We start from the raw sequence: 19,368 nt of genomic DNA on the forward strand, positions 1-19,368 counted from the left end.
GAAGTGATTGCTTCGAGGTACACACTGGGAAAGTTAGTCACTTGACAGGAACCTTGTGAGCCATTCAACAGGAGGATTCATTGCAACCTGAAGCAGAGGATTAAGGTTGTATACTTTAAATGTACATAAAGAAATTTTGACAGGTATATACACACAAATCTCTGAAAGAGCCGCAAATTTTGGTATGCTATATTTGATAATCCAGATGTTAATTACACCAATCATATTCTCAGAGGAATAAAAAGAGGAATGACTTGTATTTATATAGCACTGAGCAACATGCCATCTCCAAACAAAGATATCCCATGTAAATTCAGTAACTTAAATAGGTCTTGGCTCAGTGGTAGAACTCTCACCCTGGAGTCAGAAGGTTGTGGGTTCAAGCCCCACTCCAGAGATGTGAGCACATAATTGAGACTGGGACCTCACTACAGTACTGAGGGAATGCTGGAGCTTCTGTCCTTTGGATGAGACATTGAGCCGAGGCCTCGTCTGGTCTCTCAGGTGGATGTGAAAGATCCCACGGCACTATTCAAAGAGCAGGGGAGTTTTCCTGTGACCTAGCCAACAGTTATTCCTCAATCAACACTTAAAACAGATTATCTGGTCATTTATATCATTGTTGTTTGTGGGAGCTCGCTGTGCACAATTTAACAGGCACGTTTCCTACATTACAACAGTGTTTGTCAAGCACTTTGGGATGTACTAAGGTCATGAAAGGCATTGTATAAACACAATTTAAAAAAAATTATAGTGGTTGTGCCAGTTTTGCTAAAACAATCAAAAAAATTAATCCCACTGCCCCGCTCTCTCTCTCTCTCCACAGCCCGTGTCTTCCTCTGGTTCAAATATTTATCCTATTTCCACTAAAAGATGCAATGATCTCTACCTCAACCACTTCCTGTGACAAATCTTTCAACGTGTGTAAATACATTTTACTGATTCTATTAACCAGTGATCATATTATGCAACTTTTGCTCTATGTATAAAGATCTGGAGACTCATGAGGGCCGAAATTCAGGCCCGCCACAAAGCTGGCGCACCTACCTTTTTTTTTAAAAATACAAGTTTTTACCGTCAGGTCCGATGAGGCGGGCTCTCGATCGATTTTCTTCTCTTTTGACGTTTTTTTCGGATGGGATCAGAAGCTGGTCATAATGGGGGCGGAAGTGCAGCAGTAAGTGCTGGTGAGGGGCGGAACGGAGTCACCACTGCTGTCACTCAGCAGAGGAGCGGTGGTGACATCAGTGCACGTGTGCATCACCACATCTCTCCCCTCATTTAAAGGGGAGAGAAGCAACGTTCTTTTAGGTTTGGCCACTGGGCCACCAGGGAGGGTTTTGGCCGCGTTAGCGGCCTAGCATCCAAGAGGGGTTGCCAGGCTGCCTGTTGGTGGCCCGACCGAACCCGGGGCCATAGTTGTCCAGCCGATCGGGCAGTCGGCCGGCAAAAAATAACATGGTGGCTGTGGCAGTGCGCGCACCCTTTGAAGGGCCGTCGCGCTGCCGTGACAAAAAAACAAGGTGCACCGACAGAAAAAGCCTCAGGGGCACCGCGCAACGGCTCGTCGATTTTGTGAGGTAAATTTTGCATGGGTTGCGATGGAGGTGCGGGAGAGCAGCGGTGAGTGATTTGATGACACGCTTGGGGATGACTTGCGATGACCTAGCCACTCGATTCCGCCGCATGGGCGCCACAAAACGGTGGACCCTGAATTTCGGCCCCACGATGTTTAGTCAGCATTTTAAAAGAGCCATACTGTAGTAAATGATCTAGGCTAAAGGAAATTTTGGATCAAATTTGAGAAACTTTTCAAGAAAATGCAGTGGAAGAAACCTGTCTTACTTTCCACTGCTGGTGACAAGATAATAGGATACAGTATTATTTCAGTGTGGCAAGAGGACAGTGTTTTTAATTATCACACTGAAAGAGTACATCTTCTCTTTCTACTTACATATATTGTCTTTGCTCCACATGGAACAGATCTTTACTCTCCATGCTCTGTTCCAACAATGACTTGTTGTGCAGCATTAATGTCTGGATCTGGTCTAGCAAATGTCGGTTTTCTTCCTCAAGATTCCCTTTTAATTGGCTTAGGAGCTGCATGAAAACCAAAATATGGTTTAAACACAATGGGTTAGATTTTCACCGACTTTGTGACCGGGCTTTTGCCACGATTTGACCCTCCGTGGTGAAAACCTGATCAGCGGGATCTTCGGGCACCTTCTTGCGGCGGCGCTTCAACATACTGCTGGAGAGAGATGTGCCGACATGAAACGCCGCGGATTGAGTTACCGTCGTACTTTCGGCACTCTCCGCCACGCCCAGAATACCAACAGGGTCAAACCTGTCGATGCAGCCCTGCCAACAGCGGTAAGTATGAAGAGCTGCAAAAAAGTTAAGTTAAAGTTTTTATTTTAAAATTCTTTCAGCGATTTAGTAGGTAAGAGTTTTGTGAATGTTTTTGCAATTTTTTCTTCCCCCCCCCCCCCCCCCCCACCCCATCCCAAGGCTTCTCTCGCAGCGCTACTTGCCTCGGACTAAAGTTGCTGAAACTTGTGGTTTGCACTGCGAATCCTCGTGCAACACTGACTTTACTGACAACACTGACGTAAAGGCCGAAAATTAGGCCTAAAAACGGTAGTGCAGTGAAAATGGCAATTTTGGCGTAAAACTACTGTTTTCGCCGAAAACCCATCCAAACAGGTTTGCAAATTATAGGATAAAATTTTCAGAAACATATCTCTTCAACACATGCAAAAGTTATGATTAAGACTAAACCAGAAAATAACAATTGTATTTTGACCTTAAGGTTTGAGGGTGAGAAAGCTAGGTCTCAAACTAGTGTCCTGAACTTAAATAAAGGCAATTACAAAGGTATGAAGGCAGAGTTGGCTAAAGTGGACTGGGAAAATAAATTAAAGGGTAGGACAGTAGATAAGCAGTGGCAAACATTTAAGGAGATATTTCATAACTCTCAGCAAAGATATATTCCAGTGAGAAAGAAAGACTAAGAAAAGGATCAACCATCCATGGCTAACTAAGGATTGTATCAAATTGAAAACAATGGCATACAATGTTGCAAAGAATCGTGGAAGGCCAGAGGATTGGGAAATTTTTAGAAACCAGCAAAGGATGACTAAAAAAATGATAGAGAAGATAGTTTGAGAGAGTAAACTAGCAAGAAATATAAAAACAGACAGTAAGAGCTTCTACAGGTATATAAAAAGAGGGTAGCTAAAGTAAACATTGGTCCCTTCGAGGAGGAAACGGGAATTAATAATGGGAAACAGGAAAATGGCAGAGATTTTGAACAAAGTTTTGTATTGGTCTTCACGATAGAAGACACTAAAAGCATCCCAAAAATTGATAATCATGGGGCTCTTGTGGGGGAAGGTAACTTAAAACAATCACTATCACTCGAGAAAAAGTACTAGGCAAACTAATAGGACTAAAGGTGGACAAGTCCCCTGGACCAGATAGCCTGCATCCTAGGGTCTTAAAAGAAGTGGCTGCAGAGATCGTGGATGCATTGGTTGTAATCGATCAAAATTCCCTGGATTCAGGAGAGGTCGCAGCGGATTGGAAAACCGCAAATGTAACGCCCCTATTTAAGAAAGGAAGGAGACAGAAAGCAGGAAACTATAGACTAGTTAGCCTAACATCTGTCATTGGGAAAATGCTGGAGTCCATTATTAAGAAAGTAGTAGCACGACATTTAGAAAATCATAATGCAGTCAAGCAGAGTCAGCATGGTTTTATGAAAGGGAAATCATGAGACAAATTTGCTGGAGTTCTTTGAGGATGTAACAAGCAGGGTGGATAAAGGGGAACCAGAAGATGTTGTGTATTTGGATTTCCAGAAGGCATTCGATAAGATGCCACATGAAAGGTTACTGCACAAGATAAGAGCTCATGGGGTTGGGGGGTAATATATTAGCATGGATAGAGGATTGGCTAACTAACAGAAAACAGAGAGTCGGGATAAATGGGTCATTTTCAGGTTGGCAAACTGGGGTGCCACAGGGATCAGTGCTGGAGCCTCAACTACTTACAATCTATATTAATGACTTGGATGAAGGGACTGAGTGCAATGTAGCCAAATTTGCTGATGATACAAAGCAAGTTGTGAGGAGGATGCAAAGAATCTGCAAAGGGATATAGATAAACTAAGTAAGTGGGCAAAAAATTGGCAGATGGAGTATAATGTGGGAAAATGTGAGGTTATCCACTTTGGTAGGAAAAATAAAAAAGCAAATTATTATTTAAATGGGGAGAGATTACAAAATGCTGCGGTACAGAGGGATCTAGGGGTTCTTATACATGAAACTCAAAAAGTTAGCATGCAGGTACAGCAAGTAATTAGGAAAGCAAATGGAATGTTGGCCTTTATTGCAAGGGGGATTGAGTATAAAAATAAGAAAGTCCTGCTACAACTGTACAGTTGGAGTACTGCGAACAGTATTGATCTCCTTATTTAAGGAGGCAGTTCAGAGAAGGTTCACGAGACTGATTCCCGAGATGAAAGGGTTGTCATATGAAGAAAGGTTGAGCAGGTTGGGCCTATACTCATTGGAGTTTAGAAGACTGAGATGTGATCTTATTGAAATGTATAAGATTTTGATGGGGCTTGACAGGATAGATGCAGAGAGGATGTTTCGTCTCGTGGGGGAATCTGGAACTAGTGGGCATAGTCTCAGAATAAGGGTTCGCCCATTTAAAGTAGAATTGAGGAAGAATTTCTTCTCTCAGAGGGTCGTGAATCTTTGGAATTCTCTACCTCAGAGCGCTGTGGAAGCTGGGTCATTGAATATATTTATGGTGGAGATAGACAGATTTTTGAAGGATAAGGGAGTCAAGGGTTATGGGGAGAGGCCAAAGAAGTGGAGTTTAGGCCAAGATGAGATTCAGCCATGATCATATTGAACGTTGGAGAAGGCTCAAGGGGCCAGATGGCCTATTGCTGCTCGTATTTCTTATATTTTTAAAAACCTCACAATTCCAAAGTGACAAAATGTCAATCAAGAAATACCATCTGAATTCTTGTCTAAAGATAGCTCAAAAACAGAATACAAAACCGTGAAAAATTGGCTGTTAATTTACATTTAAAGTCTACAGCTAAATCAACAGCTTAATCATTGTATTTTTACTGAAAATCAAATTTACATGCAATGCTTGCATTGCACCAGAAAAAACACCCAAATTATTTTGGGCTCAATTTTCCACATGGGTGATTTTTGGCGCAGTTGAAGAGGTACATCTGATTTTTTAGTGGCCCAAATGCGCCAAAAAAAATCCAGGTTTTGCCGGAATTAACTTTGAATTTGGTGCAGCGCAGATTGGCCTTAAACTTTGTGGGTGGAGCTTAAGGCCTGCGCCAAAAACTGATGTTGCTAGGGTAACGAGGGATGCTCAGAAGGGCTGAGGTTGGAAACTGAAACTGATGAAGGGCTGGAAACAAGCCGCACCTATCCTGGGCCGAAAGGACCCCGCACCGGCCCGCCCGTGTATTATCTGATTTATCATGAGCAACCCACAGGATTTGTAACACAAACTTCTCTTTCTTTCCCCCCGCCCCTCCTTATTTTCTCTCCTCCTCTTCTGGAGGTTCTGGCTCACTTAGTATGAATGCTCAGACACCATCCATTCTCCAGTGCCTTGACCAGGTGAGATAGTTAATCTCAGCCAAAGATGTAATGCGGGCCGGTGCAGAGTCCTTTCGGCCTGGGACAGCAGCGGGCCGGCCCGCATCTATCCCAGGCCGAAATGACCCACCCCCCCAACTGCCCTGTCTTCAGCTCCGCTGAACAATGGCGTCTTCTCTCCGCCGATTTTTTCTTCTATGCGCCGATTTCCTTAAGTGTAGGGAAGGCTTTTCACAAGGGTGCAGTGTGCCGTTTTAGAAAAAAATCGTACTTGGCCAAACTCGCTGAAATGGCCAGAAGTGGCGCACACGACAGGTTCCGCCCCCAGTGACGTAAAAAAAAATCGGGAACTAAAAAAAAAGTCAGATGTACCTACTTTAGAATGGCACAGAAACTTTGGCCAAACTTGCAGATTATTGTCTGCTCCAAAAAAAAGCTGCGTACGCCAAAAGAACACTGCAGAAAGGTGGCCAAAATTCAGCCCTTTATTTGGGAGGAAGTTGTGCGAGAACTAAAACATATAATCATTCTCTTTAATGGCTTCAATGGGCAAATTAAAAAGCATTTAGAAAAGGTCAGACTTTTGTTTAGTGCTGAGATAATTGAATGATAAAGCTGACTATCTTTTTCCCCCGAGTCCTCTTCTGTTGCTATGGTGGTGACTTTGAGAGAGGTCACTATGGGAGAGAAAATACCCAAAATCTTTGAAAGCACGGTTTGAGAGAGGTCACTATGAGAGAGAAAACACCCAAAATCTTTGAAAGCACGGTTCTGTCCAAAATTGATTGGCAATTTACCAGGATGTTTTCCACTTTCACAAACTTTGGGTGTCAGCCGTGGCTCAGTGGTAGCACTTTCGCCAGAGTAGAAAATCATGCATTCAAACCCCATTCCAGAGGCTTGAGCGCATAATTTAGAGCAACTCCAGTGCAGTACTTACTGAGGGAGTGTTGTACTGTCGGAGGTGCTGTCTTTTGGATAAGACGTTAAACAACGGCCCATCTGCACTCTCAGGTGGATGTAAAAAAATCCCATGACACTCTTTGAAAAAGAATAGGGGAGTTCTCCTGGTGCCCTGATCAATATTTATACAACACTGAATGAGTGCAGAACATTTTGTAGGGGGAAGGGGAACAGCCAGAAGTCGTTGTCTGTGTTGGAACCAATAAGGTAGGTAGGAAAAGGATTAAGGTCCAACAGACAGAGTTTCAGGAGTTACAGAAGAAGTTAAAGAGCTGCACCTCTAAGGTAGCAGACTCTGGAATACTCCCAGTGCCATCTGCTAGTGAATATAGCAGTAAAATAAGACCGGTTAACATATGGCTGGAGAAATGGTGTAGGAGTTGGGGTGGGCTTCAGATTCCTGGGGTATTGGGACCAGTTCTGGGGAAGAAAGGACCTCTAAAGATGGATGGGTTGCACCTCAACAGAGTTGGAACCAATGTCCTCACAGGGAACTAGTGCTGTGGGATTGGGCCAGGGGGAGGGGCACCAGGATGAAGCATCAGAGAGGCAATACTAGGTGCAGAGAGGTGGGAGAGACAAACAGCATTAGAATAAAGAGCAGTTCAGAAATAGGAGGGATCAGACAGGGGGCGGGGGGAAACTGCAAGGCAGACTAAGATGTGTTTAGAGTGCACGTGTGTTAATGCCCAGAGCATGGTAAATGAGGTTGGTGAGCTGCAAGCACAAGTAGCCACACAGGATTATGATATAGTGGCAATAACAGAGACCTGGCTCAAACAAGGGGAGCAATGGACACTTTATATTCCTGGCTACAATGTAATCAGGAATATTACATCAGGAAAGGAAAAAAAGGGGATGGGGTGACAGTATTGATCAAAGATACTGTTAAAACACGAGAAAGGGATGATGTACTTGAGGAATAAAAGACAGAGGGGTAGAAATTCATTTGCTTAACGCCCCTGGAAAGGGTCGGAACAGAGGAGCTAAAGGGATTCGGAGCTGCGAGCGCTGGCATTCGCGCCGCTTGGCTTATTCAGTGTGCAGTTGCCAGCAGCGCTGACCAGTACCGCCCGGGGCGTCGAGGCGGTGTGCAATATCCCCGGTTTCGACATCGCAAGGATTATTTGTTTGCCGCTGACCCTGTAGCGCCCCCCCAGTGGGACCGCCCGAAAAACCAGTTCAGATCTGTCCCGGCGACTGTAAGGGAAGGAATGAAAACATCAGATAAGTGTGACTGTTTTTCTTTTTGCGATTTATGTTTATGTGAGGTGAGTAAGGTACTGGGAATGTTTTTGTGTGTTTTTTTTTTACAATTTTTTTCCCCAAGGAAGCCTCTCTTAGGGTGCTCAGAGGCCGGCTCTTTAGCTCGGGATTTTCAGTTGCTCAGCCGGACTAGCACCCCAAGAGAGGTGTGGAACGCCTCCCTTAACGCTCCGCTCCACACTCAGGGCCCAGCTGATGAATTTTGTGGCTGCAGACGCAAACCATTTCTCGACGCAAAATTTACTGTCCCACCGCCATTAGCGTCCTAATTAGCCACAAACTGAATTTCCACCCCAATATCTATTTGGTTAGAATTAAGGAACAATAAATGAGCTATTATGGAAGGAGGTAGAGGAACAAACTTGCAAGCAAATTGCAGAAAGACACAAGAACTTTAGAGTAATGATAATGGAGGACTTCAATTATCCTACAATAAGACTGGGAAAATAAGTGTAAACATAAGAACATAAGAAATAGGAACAGGAGTAGGCCCATATGGCCCCTCAAGCCTGCTCCGCCATTCAATAAGATCATGGCTGATCTGATCATGGACTCAGCTCCACTTCTCCGCCCACTCCCCATAACCCCTTATTGCTCAAGAAACTGTCTATTTCTGTCTTAAATTTATTCAATGTCCCAGCTTCCACAGCTCTCCGAGGCAGAAAATTCCACAGATTTACAACCCTCAAAGAAATTCCTCCTCATCTCTATTTTAAATGGGCGGCCCCTTATTCTAAGATCATGTCCTCTAGTTCTAGTCTCCCCCATCAGTGGAAACATCCTCTCTGCATCCACCTTGTCAAGCCCCTCAATCTTATACGTTTCATAGAATCATAGAAAATAGGTGCAGGAGTAGGCCATTTGGCCTTTCAAGCTTGCACCACCATTCAATAAGATCATGGCTGATCATTCACCTCAGTACCCCTTTCCTGCTTTCTCTCCATACCCCTTGATCCCTTTAGCCATAGGAGCCATATCTAACTCCCTCTTGAATATATCCAATGAACTGGCATCAACAACTCTCTGCGGTAGAGAATTCCACAGGTTAACAACTCTCTGAGTGAAGAAGTTTCTCCTCATCTCAGTCCTAAATGGCTTACCCCTTATCCTTAGACTGTGTCTCCTGGTTCTGGACTTCCGCAACATCGGGAACATTCTTCCTGCATCTAACCTGTCCCGTCCCGTCAGAATTTTATATGTTTCTATGAGATCCCCTCTCATCCTTCTAAACTCCAGTGAATACAGGCGCAGTCGATCCAGCCTCTCCTCATATATCAGTCCCGCCATCCCGGGAATCAGTCTGGTGAACCTTCGCTGCACTCCCTCAATAGCTGGAACATCCTTCCTCAGATTAGGAGACCAAAACTGAACACAATATTCCAGGTGAGGCCTCACCAAGGCTCTGTACAACTGCAGTAAGACCTCCCTGCTCCTATACGATAAGATCACACCTCATTCTTCTAAACTCCAATGAGTAGAGGCCCAACCTACTCAACCTTTCCTCATAAGTCAACCCCCTCATCCCCGGAATCAACCTAGTGAACCTTCTCTGAACTGCCTCCACAGCAAGTATATCCTTTTGTAAATATTGAAACCAAAACTGCATGCAGTATTCCAGGTTTGGCCTCACCAATACCTTGTATAGCTGTAGCAAGACTTCCCTGCTTTTATACACCATCCCCTTTGCATAAAGGCTAAGATACCATTGGCCTTCCTGATCACCTGCTGTACCTGCATACTATCCTTTTGTGTTTCATGCACCAGGACCCCAAGGTCCTGCTGTACTGCTGCACTTTGCAATCTTTCTCCATTTAAATAATAACTTGCTCTTTGATTTTTTCTGCCCAAGTGCATGACCTCACACTTTCTAAAGGGCAAAAGGGGGAAGAAATTCCTGAAATGTGTCTCAGAACTTTCCTTTCAGTATGTTTCCAGCCCAATGAGGAAAGAAGCAATGCTGGATCTAGTTCTGGGGAATTAAGTGGGGCATGGGGAGCATGCTTCAGTGGGAGAGGATCTGGGAAACAGTGATCACAATATTATTAGGTTTAGAGTAGTTATGGAAAAGTCCAGGGAAAAATCAAATGTGAAAATATTCAACTGGAGGAGGGCTAATTTCAGCGAGTTGAACAGAGACTTGGCCCAGGTGGATTGGAATCAAAGTTTGCCAGGTAAAACAGTAAATGAGCTATAGGATGCTTTCAAATAGGAGACAGTTCAGGTACAGACTAGACAAATTCCTACAAGGGAGAAAGGAAGGGCATCCAAAGCTAGAGCTCCCTGGAAGACAAAAGATATAGGCCTAGACGTTCACTAAAGCCCCCCCACCGCCCGATTGCCGCACAGAAAGACTGCTAAGATTCTGCAAATAACGCTGGCGAAAATTTCCATAAAAAAGGTAAAAAATACCACCCAGCGAGAAAATGGATCTTACACAAAGATTCTCGGTGATTAAAGGCGAAACTAAGTAAAATGGACGGTAAGTAATTAAAAAATTTAGTCCCAAGCTGCGGTTGGGCCTGGGGAGGAGGGAAAAACTCAAAATATTTTTTCAATTAAACAAAAAATAAAAAGTTATAAAACATTCTCAAGACACTTTTTAACATAATCGCCGTTATAGAATTTTAAAAATAATTGTAAAAAAAACCTTTAACTTACCTTTCTTTGCAGGGTACTCACCTACCACCCTGTTACCGGCAGCTTTTCGTGGGCGGTTTCCTCAATGGTGCGTATGGGATCCCGTTGAGGCAAAACTTAGACTGTGGCGGTTTGCTTGGTGGTGCACGCAGATGCACAGTGGTATTTTCAAAATGTCGGCGGAACTCTAACAAATAAAAGGAAACTTCCAACGGGCGGTTTTTCGCCAAAAAACAGCTGTATCACCGAGGAAACGAAGGCGAAAGTCTAGCTCATAGAGATTAAAATGAAACAATAAGAGAAGCTTATGATAACTGTCAGGTTATTTTTGAGAGACATTAATCTGGGTCAAAATAAATCCGCACTTGAAAAAATATGGGTTAATAAATGAAAGTCAGCAAATCGTGTTTGACTAACTTGATTGAATTCTTTTATGAAGAGAGGGAGGATGAGGGTAGTGCAGTTGATGTTGCGTATGACTTTCGAAAGGTGTTTGATAAAGTACCACATAATAGAATCGTTAGCAAAATTGTAGCCATTGATGTAAAATTGGCTAAGGGACAGAAAGCAGAAAGTAGCGGTGAAAGGTTATTTTTCAGAATGGAGGGGAGTGTGTGCAGTGGTGTCCCCCAGGGGTCAGTATTGGGACCACTGTTGTTTTTGATATTCACTGGCCCCGGATTTTGCGGTCAGTGGCAAAGGAACAGCACTCGCCGTTCACCTCGCTGACAGTTGTCCACAAAGTTTTTGTGGGTTTTGGAGTGGAGACTTGCTCTAGAATCCGGTGTGTAATTCAGCACGACGTCCTCTACAGCAGATTGTGAGCAGGTCAAAAAACAGCGAGACTCTTCAACGAATTAGACTGAAGAATCCTCACTGAGACACGCAGGGGTAGAAATTGCCCCCTGCCCGAAATGGGGTGCACCCATTTGAATGGTTTTTACTGCAGCTGCTATTCAGGTCGCCTCTTTAGCGACATTCTACTCTTTGTTGTTTTTTTTTTACTTGGATCCGGAAGTTGCTCTTAATGGGGGTGTTGACAACACTTGAGGAACAGATATGGGGTGGTGGCAACACGAGGGGCGGAAGTTGGGGGTGGTGCAGAGTGACCGCCGCGATGACGTCATCATGGTGCCGTGTCACCACGACTCTCCCCGTCACTTAAAGGGGAGAGCCTCCGCAATTTTAAAACTTGGGCCCACTGGGCCAACAGAGAGTGCTTCGGCCGGGCCAGCAGTCTGGCACCCAAGAGGGTGGCATAATTGTCGGGCCGACATGGCAGTCGGCCAACAAAAAGAAAATATGGCAGCAGCACACCCTCCCCTTTAAAGGAAGCCGCACCACCATTGCAGAAGGCCTCAGCCTCACTGCACCACTGGGAAAAAATGTTTTGGCACCGCCAGCCGGGTAAAGAATTTCAGAGGGGAATGTTGCCATCAGTGGGCGGGGGAGTAGATTGGCGGTGATGATGTGCTTACCACGGATCGGCAGCAGCGGAGCGGTGGGTGGAGGAATCGGGGCACCACCGGGAAATCTCAGGCAGGCATTTGGCCTATCAGCGGCCATTCCACGAAAAGTCAGCGGCCACTCCACTCCGTGACCGCCGATTTGCGGTGGTAACAGGCCTTAAGGAGCGGGGCAATTTCGGCCCAGCAGAGTCTAAACCAGGAAGTACAAAGCAGGAAATATAAATCAGATTCAGATCATGTACAGAAAGCAAAATAAAGATTGGGAAATACAGATGGGAGTAACAGAGAGAGATAAAAGAGACAGACAGAAAAAGAATTAAAAAAAAATCTCCAACACTAATTATATTGAGGGAATGAGACTCCACACTTGTAAAATTATCTTTTCAGGTCAGAGTTTGTTTGGCAGTAATTATCGTTCCGTTAAAAACTCACTTACTCCTGAATGCACCAGCCCTAACTTTTTCTGCCATCTTTAGTGCGGAACTAATGGGCAAATAACCCAAGTTCAGGCCGTTGCATTCATTTCAGTGCCGAGTCTATTGGCGAGAATGGCAACAGCACACCCTGTGGAGGCGCGGGGTATCATTGGCAGCAATTTAACTGCAGTTTAACTACACATACACAGATATCCGGAAGCTGCAGTCAATGATACAGTAGCCATAATGAGTGCACGCTGATAAACATCACAACTCACTGATCAGCTGTTCAGTCAACTGTGATATTTAAAATTGCGGCACTGGTTTGGAAATGGCAATGGTGGAAGAAACAAATGGAAAATGTGAAGAAAAAGTAGACAACAACTTATACCTGTACCGCACCTTTTAATGTAGCAAAATGTTCCACAGTGCTTCATAGAAGCGCATTCAAACAAAATTTGAGACCGAGCTATATAAGGAGATATTAGGACAGGTGAACAAAAGCTTAGTCAAAGAGGTAAGTTTTAAAGAGCGTCTTAAATGAGAGCGAGGTAGAGAGGCGGAGAGATTTAGGGAGGGAATTCCTGAACTTAAGGCCTAGGCAGCTGAAGGCACGGCTGCCAATGGTGGAATGATGAGAATCGGGACTGCGGCAGAGGCTAGAATTGGAGGAGCGCAGAGACATCGGAGGGTTGGAGGAGGTTAGGGAGGGGCGAGGACATCAATGGATTTGAAAACAAGGATGAGAGCTTTTAAATAGAGGTATTGCCGGACCTGGAATCAATATAAATCAGCGAGCACAGGGGTGAGGGGTGAACAGAACTTGAGAGAGTTAGGACATGGGCAACAGCGTTTTGGATGAGCTCAAGTTTACGGAGGGTGCTGGCCAGGAGCGCATTGCAATAGTCATGTCCAGAGGTAACAAAGGCATAGATGAGGGTTTCAGCGGCACATGAATTGAGGCAGAGGTGGAGAAAGGAAAATAGTACAGTTAAATTAGTAAATTTTGCTGGGAAATAGCCTGTTCACTTATATGGCTTCCATTAGGAGTTCAGTTTAAAATTTGGACTGTGGCACTTAGGAGTTTTGGATAAAACTAGATTTTCTCACGTCCCCAGGTGTGTGTGAGCCACCAGTTTAGCAGTTTGGGTTGGTTGGTGGGGAGGAGGAAGAGGAAAAAGTTATGTTGACTCTATCCATTATTTTGGATGCTCTGGGCACTGACATACTAATTTTGGCCAATATTGGACTGGTATTTCAATTCAAAGGTTTAGCTGTTTGTTGCTGGACGAGTTTATGAGTGACCCAGAAACCTCTCTCTCCCCTCCCCTCTCCTGGCCATATACGCCAAATTGGAACATGGTACAAGAAATGCATCTTCAAGTAATGGGTGTTCCCTGCTCATGCTCTCCTAGAATGAAATGACTAGAGGTGCCTCATTTCAATATTGAATTTTGTCTAAGATTTGGTATGGGTTTGCCTTCTGTCATGCTACGTAAGAGGATTAAAAACAGCTTCACTGGAGAAGTGGAGAAGACGTGTCCTAGTTAACTATGATCTTTCCTTGTTGGACCTGCAATGTACTGATTAAGAAAATAGCTTTCTATGCACTCCTCCCTATTTTGACCACAATCTTGTGCCTACACCTGTCTGCTTTAAGAGTTAAAATACCCTATTACAACACCATTATTGGAGCAAAGCTCTCTAAATTGCTTACAAATCTCAACCTTAATTTCTTGCTTACTTTCTTTAAAGATTGCAACTAATGTAACCCTTGTTTTTTTTGTTGTTGAAACAAATTTTACCTCATCATTTTTAAAAAAAATATCCATTTGCACCCACAACTATGCATGATGGGAAGGGGAGTTGTATTATACCAAAGTTGTTTTTTTGGACCCCAATCACAGTCAGCTTATTATGAATGCTTTAAGAATTTACACCCACCTCACATTGGTTGTTTAGTTTAGTGGAAGTGATATCCAACTGTTGGTACCGTTCCTTCAGTTTTGCAAACTCAGCTTCCAATCGTGTGTGCTCTAGCTTGGCACCATTCAGTAAGCTTTTTAGATTTTTGTGGTCCAACTGCATTCCTTCATTCTCCTTTAACAAATGACTGTATATTTGGTTCAATCTTCAAACAGAGAAATAAATAGTTTATTTCTTGTACAGCTGCCTTTTTGTACACTACAAGGCATAATAGTAGAACACAACAAGAAAAGTTAAGGATGCGAAAGTCCCTTTGTCCCATCAAAGATCCTTCCTCCAAGTACCTTAATTCCCATTGTAATACTTTCTTTCTACACACACTACTTTCCTGGTTATATATCCTAGCTGTTATTATTCTTCTCTAGTTTCCTCTTGGGATAATCTTGATTATTTTATTGAGATAAGACTAATGACCTGCAATTGCAATTAGATCCGTTTAATCGCTACTTTTTAAAATGTAGATACCATGCTTTCTTGCTTTCAGTACCTCAGTACACCACAAATTTATTTCCTGGATCTCCTTCAGCACCCTGTATGTTATCCAAGTGATTTATTGTTCTTCGGTCCTATTACTTATCCATCATAAGAACTTCAAAATCTTACATTTTGAATGTAGTACAAATTATTATCCATTTCAATGAATATGTCTAGAAACTTTTAATTTAATATTTCAAGTATTTTGTTTTTTTCAAATTCACATTTTTCTGTGACATCCTTTCAAACTACTCTTGTTAATGCTAGAATTTTTCAGTATTTTGCATCTCCAATATCTCTCTTTACCTGTTTTAGCAACTTCATATACTCCTCCGAGAGTTCTCTTGCTCTCTTTTTTATCGCTACACTTTGGCACATAGGAACAGGAGTAGGCCACTCAGCCTCTTGAGCCTGTTCCGCCATTCAACTAGATCATGGCTCAACCCCATTTACCCTCCTTTGCTCCATATGCCTCGATAAACCTTACCTAACAAAAATCTACCAATCTCAGTCTTGAAAATTTCAATTGACCGAGAAGAGTTAGAAATTACAACCACCCTTTGTATAAAAATGTGCAGATTACACTCCTAAATGGCCTAGCTCTAGTTTAAGATTATGCCCCGTTGTTCTCCATTCCCCTACCAGAGAAAATTGTTTCTCTGTATCTACCCTATTAAGTCCCTTTATCAGTTTAAACATCTCAATTAGATTACCCCTCAAACTCCAAAATTCAAGGGAATACAATCCGTCTTCATAACTTAACCCTTTAAACCCTGGTATAATATTTGGAGAATCTGCAATGTACCCCCTCCAAGGCTAATATATCTTTCCTGCCCTAAAGTAAATGCAGTACTTCTGCATTCTGTTTTCTGACCAAAGCTCTGTGCAACTGAAGCATCACTTCCACACTTCTGTATTCCAATCTCCATTGTGTACACAGACACCTAAATCCCTTTGCTCCTCCACAGTTCCTAATCTCTCATCATTATGAAAGTACATTGTGTACTCTGGGTGGGGGACTTCAATGTCCAGCACCAAGAGTGGCTCGGTAGCACCACAACTGACCGAGCTGGCCGAGTCCTGAAAGACATAGCTACCAGACTGGGCCTGTGACTGTTGGCGAGAGAACCAACACGAGAGAAAAACCTATTTGACCTCGTCCTCACCAATCTATCTGTCGCAGAGGCATCTGTCCATGACAGCATAGGTAGCAGTGACAACCACATAATCCTTGTGGAGAAGAAGTCCCGTCTTCACACTGAGGACACCTTCCATCATGTTGTGTGGCACTACCACAGTGCTAAATGGGATAGATTCAGAACAGATCTAGTAGCTCAAAACTCGGCCTCCATGAGGTGCTGTGGGCCATCAGCAGCAGCAGAATTGTACTCCACCACAATCAGTAACTTCCTGGCCAGGCATATCCCTCACTCTACCATTACCAGCAAGTCGGGGGACCAACCCTGGTTCAATAAGGAGTACAGAAGAGCATGCCAGGAGCAGAACCAAGTGTACCTAAAATGAGGTGCCAACCTGAGGAAGCTGCAACACAGGCCTACATGCATGCTAAACAGCAGCATGCTATCAACGTTTCAAATCAAAGCTCTGCAGTTCTGCCACATCCAGTTGTAAATGGTGGTGGTCAACTAAACTAACAGGAGGAGGCGGCTCCATGAATATCCCTATATGAAGGCAGGTGCACAGGACAAGACTTAAACATTCTCAACCATCTTCAGCCAGAAGTACCGAGTGGATGATCCATCTCGGCCACCTCTTATCATGGAAGCCAGTGATATCAGAAAAAGCTATGGGCCCCGACAATATCCCGGCTGTCGTGCTGAAGACTTGTGCTCCAGAACTAGCCACTCTTCTAGCCAAGATGTTCCAGTACAGCTAAAGCACTGTCATCTACACAACAATGTGGAAAACTACCTAGGTATGCCCTGTCCACAAAAAGGACAAATCCAATCTGGTTAATTACTGGCCCATCAGTCTACTCTCAATCATCAGCAAAGTGACAGAAGCTGTTGTTAACAGTGCTATCAAGCGGCACTTACTCACCAATAATCTGTTCACCGGATTAGTTTGGGTTCTGCCAGGACCATGTGACTCCAGACCTCATTACAGCCTTGGTTCAAACATGGACAAAAGAGCCAAATCCTAGAGGTGAAGTGAGATTGACTGCCCTTGACATCAAGGCAGCATTTGATTGAGTGTGGCATGAAGGAGCCCTAGTAAAATTGAAGTCAATGGGAATCAGCGGGAAAATTCTCCACTGACTAGAGTCATACCTAGCACAAAGATGCCTGTACTTGATAGAGGTCAATCATCTCAGCCTCTGGACATCGCTGCAGGAGTTCTTCAGGGCAGTGTCCTAAGCCCAATCATCTTCATTATAAGGTCACAAGTGGGGATATTCGCTGATGATTACAGTGTTCAGTTCCATTCACAATGCCTCAGAAATAAAGCAGTCCATAAGGGCCTGGATGACATTTGCACCACACAAGTGCCAGGCATTGACTATCTCCAACAAGCAAGCGTCTAACCATCTCCCCATGAAAGTCAACAGAATTACCATTGCAGAATCCTCCACCATCAACATCCTGGGGGGAGGGTTCACCATTGACCAGAAATATAACTGGACCAACCGCATAAATACTGTGGCAACAAGAGCAGGTCAGAGACTGGGTTTTCTGAGTGTCTCACCTCCTGAGTCCCCAAAGTCTTTCCACCATCTACAAGGCACAAGTCAGGAATGTAATGGAATACTCCCCACTTGCCAGGACACTCAAGAAGCTCGACACCATCCAGGACAAAGCAGCCCACTTGATTGGCACCACATCCACTATGTTAAACAGTCACTCCCTTCACCGTGGTTGCAGTCTGTACCATCTATAAGATGCACTGCAGCAACTCGCCAATGTTTCTTCGGCAACACCTCCCAAACCCGCGACCTCTACCACCTAGAAGGACAAGGACAGCAGGTGCATGTGAACATCATCAAAGTTCCCCTCCAAGGTACACACCATCCTGACTTGAAAATATATTACTGTTCCTTCATTGTCGCTGGGTCAAAATCCTGGAACTCCCTCCCTAGCAGCACCGTGGCAGTACCGTCACGACAAGAACTGCAGCGATTCAAGAAGGCAGCTCACCACCACCTTTTCAAGGGCAACTAGAGATGGGCAATAAACGCTGGCCTTGCCAGTGACGTCCACATCCCAGAACGAATAAAAAAACCCGAAAAAAAACAATAATTATGCAAATTTACAAAATAATCCTATTCACAAGTCCTGCATTTGAACCTGTCAGTAACAACTATCATTTAAATTTTGATCATCTCGGAGGTTTATTCAACCAGTGAAAGTAGCTCATATTTAATGAGCTAAGCAAATATTAAAACGCAGACACAACTTGCACTTGAAAAACCTACCTGCTGCCTATCAGACAAAAGAAAGTGACATTAAAAAAAGTCTGAATTACATAACATCTACAGCACAGAAACAGGCCAAGCGTTTATGCTTCACATGAGCTTCCTTTCTTCCTACTTCATCTAACCTTATCTGCATATCCTTCTGTTACTTTTTACCTCATGTACTTATCTTGCATCCCTTTAAAGGCATCTATGCTATTTGCCTCAACTACTCCACATGGTAGCAAGTTCCACATTCTAACCACTCTCTGGGTAAAGAAGTTTCGCCTTAATTCTTTATTAGATTTATTAGTGACTGTCTTATATTTATGATGCCTAGTTTTGGACTCGCCACAAATGGAAACAACTTCTCTACGTCTAACCAATCAAACTTTAATGAACTCTATTAGGTCATCCCCCAACCTTCTCTTTTCTTGAGAAAAGAGTCCCAGCCTGTTCAATCTTTCCTGATAGTTCTAATCTTTCAGTTCTGGTATCATCCTTGTAAATCTTTTTTGCACCTTCTCCAGTGCCAGAAGCGCAGACTGCTCCATCCTTTTTGCTGAAGGGCATCATGGGAATACAATGGGAAACAAACACCAACATACAACATTTTCAATGGCTTTACCAACCTGTCATTTTCATTACGGAGTTTCTGGTACTCCTGCACCATGGTTTCATGTTTCTCAGCTTCATGGTGCATTTTCTCTTGCTCTTTTTTCAAAATTGTCTCCAACTCCTCCAGTTGGGTCTTTTGCTTCAGCAGCTCATTGTATCTGCACACACAATTTAACCGGAATTAAGTTATCATAATGGGTAAAGGACAAGATATTCTATACAAAACTACAGAGAATGCATATAGCATTTTTAAAGACATAAAAGAACAATGTCTTGTAACGTTTAAAAAAAAACCCTTCACAAATAGCTGATACTAATATGGAAACTGGCAGTGGGACTGTAAAGGACGACATGTTTACGGGACTGAGAGCACAGAAGCACCAAAGTGCTTATTCTTCCGAGCTGTCATATAAAGACAATGGGCTCGCCTTTCCACTTCTACTGCCCATATCTGGACAGTATTTCCGGTGGCAGTGGTTGTC

At 43.6% G+C, this 19,368-nt stretch overlaps 1 protein-coding gene across 10 annotated transcripts in view; it reads right to left on the reverse strand.

Moving 5' to 3' along the window:
• The window catches only part of LOC139273137 (girdin-like), a 375,708-nt gene that overhangs the window by 60,352 nt on the left and 295,988 nt on the right, over nucleotides 1-19,368 (reverse strand). For all 10 annotated transcript variants that reach the window (XM_070889592.1, XM_070889593.1, XM_070889591.1 and 7 more), the window contains 3 exons: nucleotides 18,901-19,044; nucleotides 14,341-14,527; nucleotides 1,955-2,100 (listed from right to left, as the gene is read on the reverse strand). In XM_070889592.1, the coding sequence (XP_070745693.1) occupies nucleotides 1,955-2,100; nucleotides 14,341-14,527; nucleotides 18,901-19,044 (477 nt within the window). The remainder of the gene's footprint in view (nucleotides 1-1,954; nucleotides 2,101-14,340; nucleotides 14,528-18,900; nucleotides 19,045-19,368) is intronic.

Source organism: Pristiophorus japonicus, chromosome 9 (genome assembly GCF_044704955.1).
Source record: "Pristiophorus japonicus isolate sPriJap1 chromosome 9, sPriJap1.hap1, whole genome shotgun sequence".
Taxonomy (NCBI): Eukaryota; Metazoa; Chordata; class Chondrichthyes; family Pristiophoridae; genus Pristiophorus; species Pristiophorus japonicus.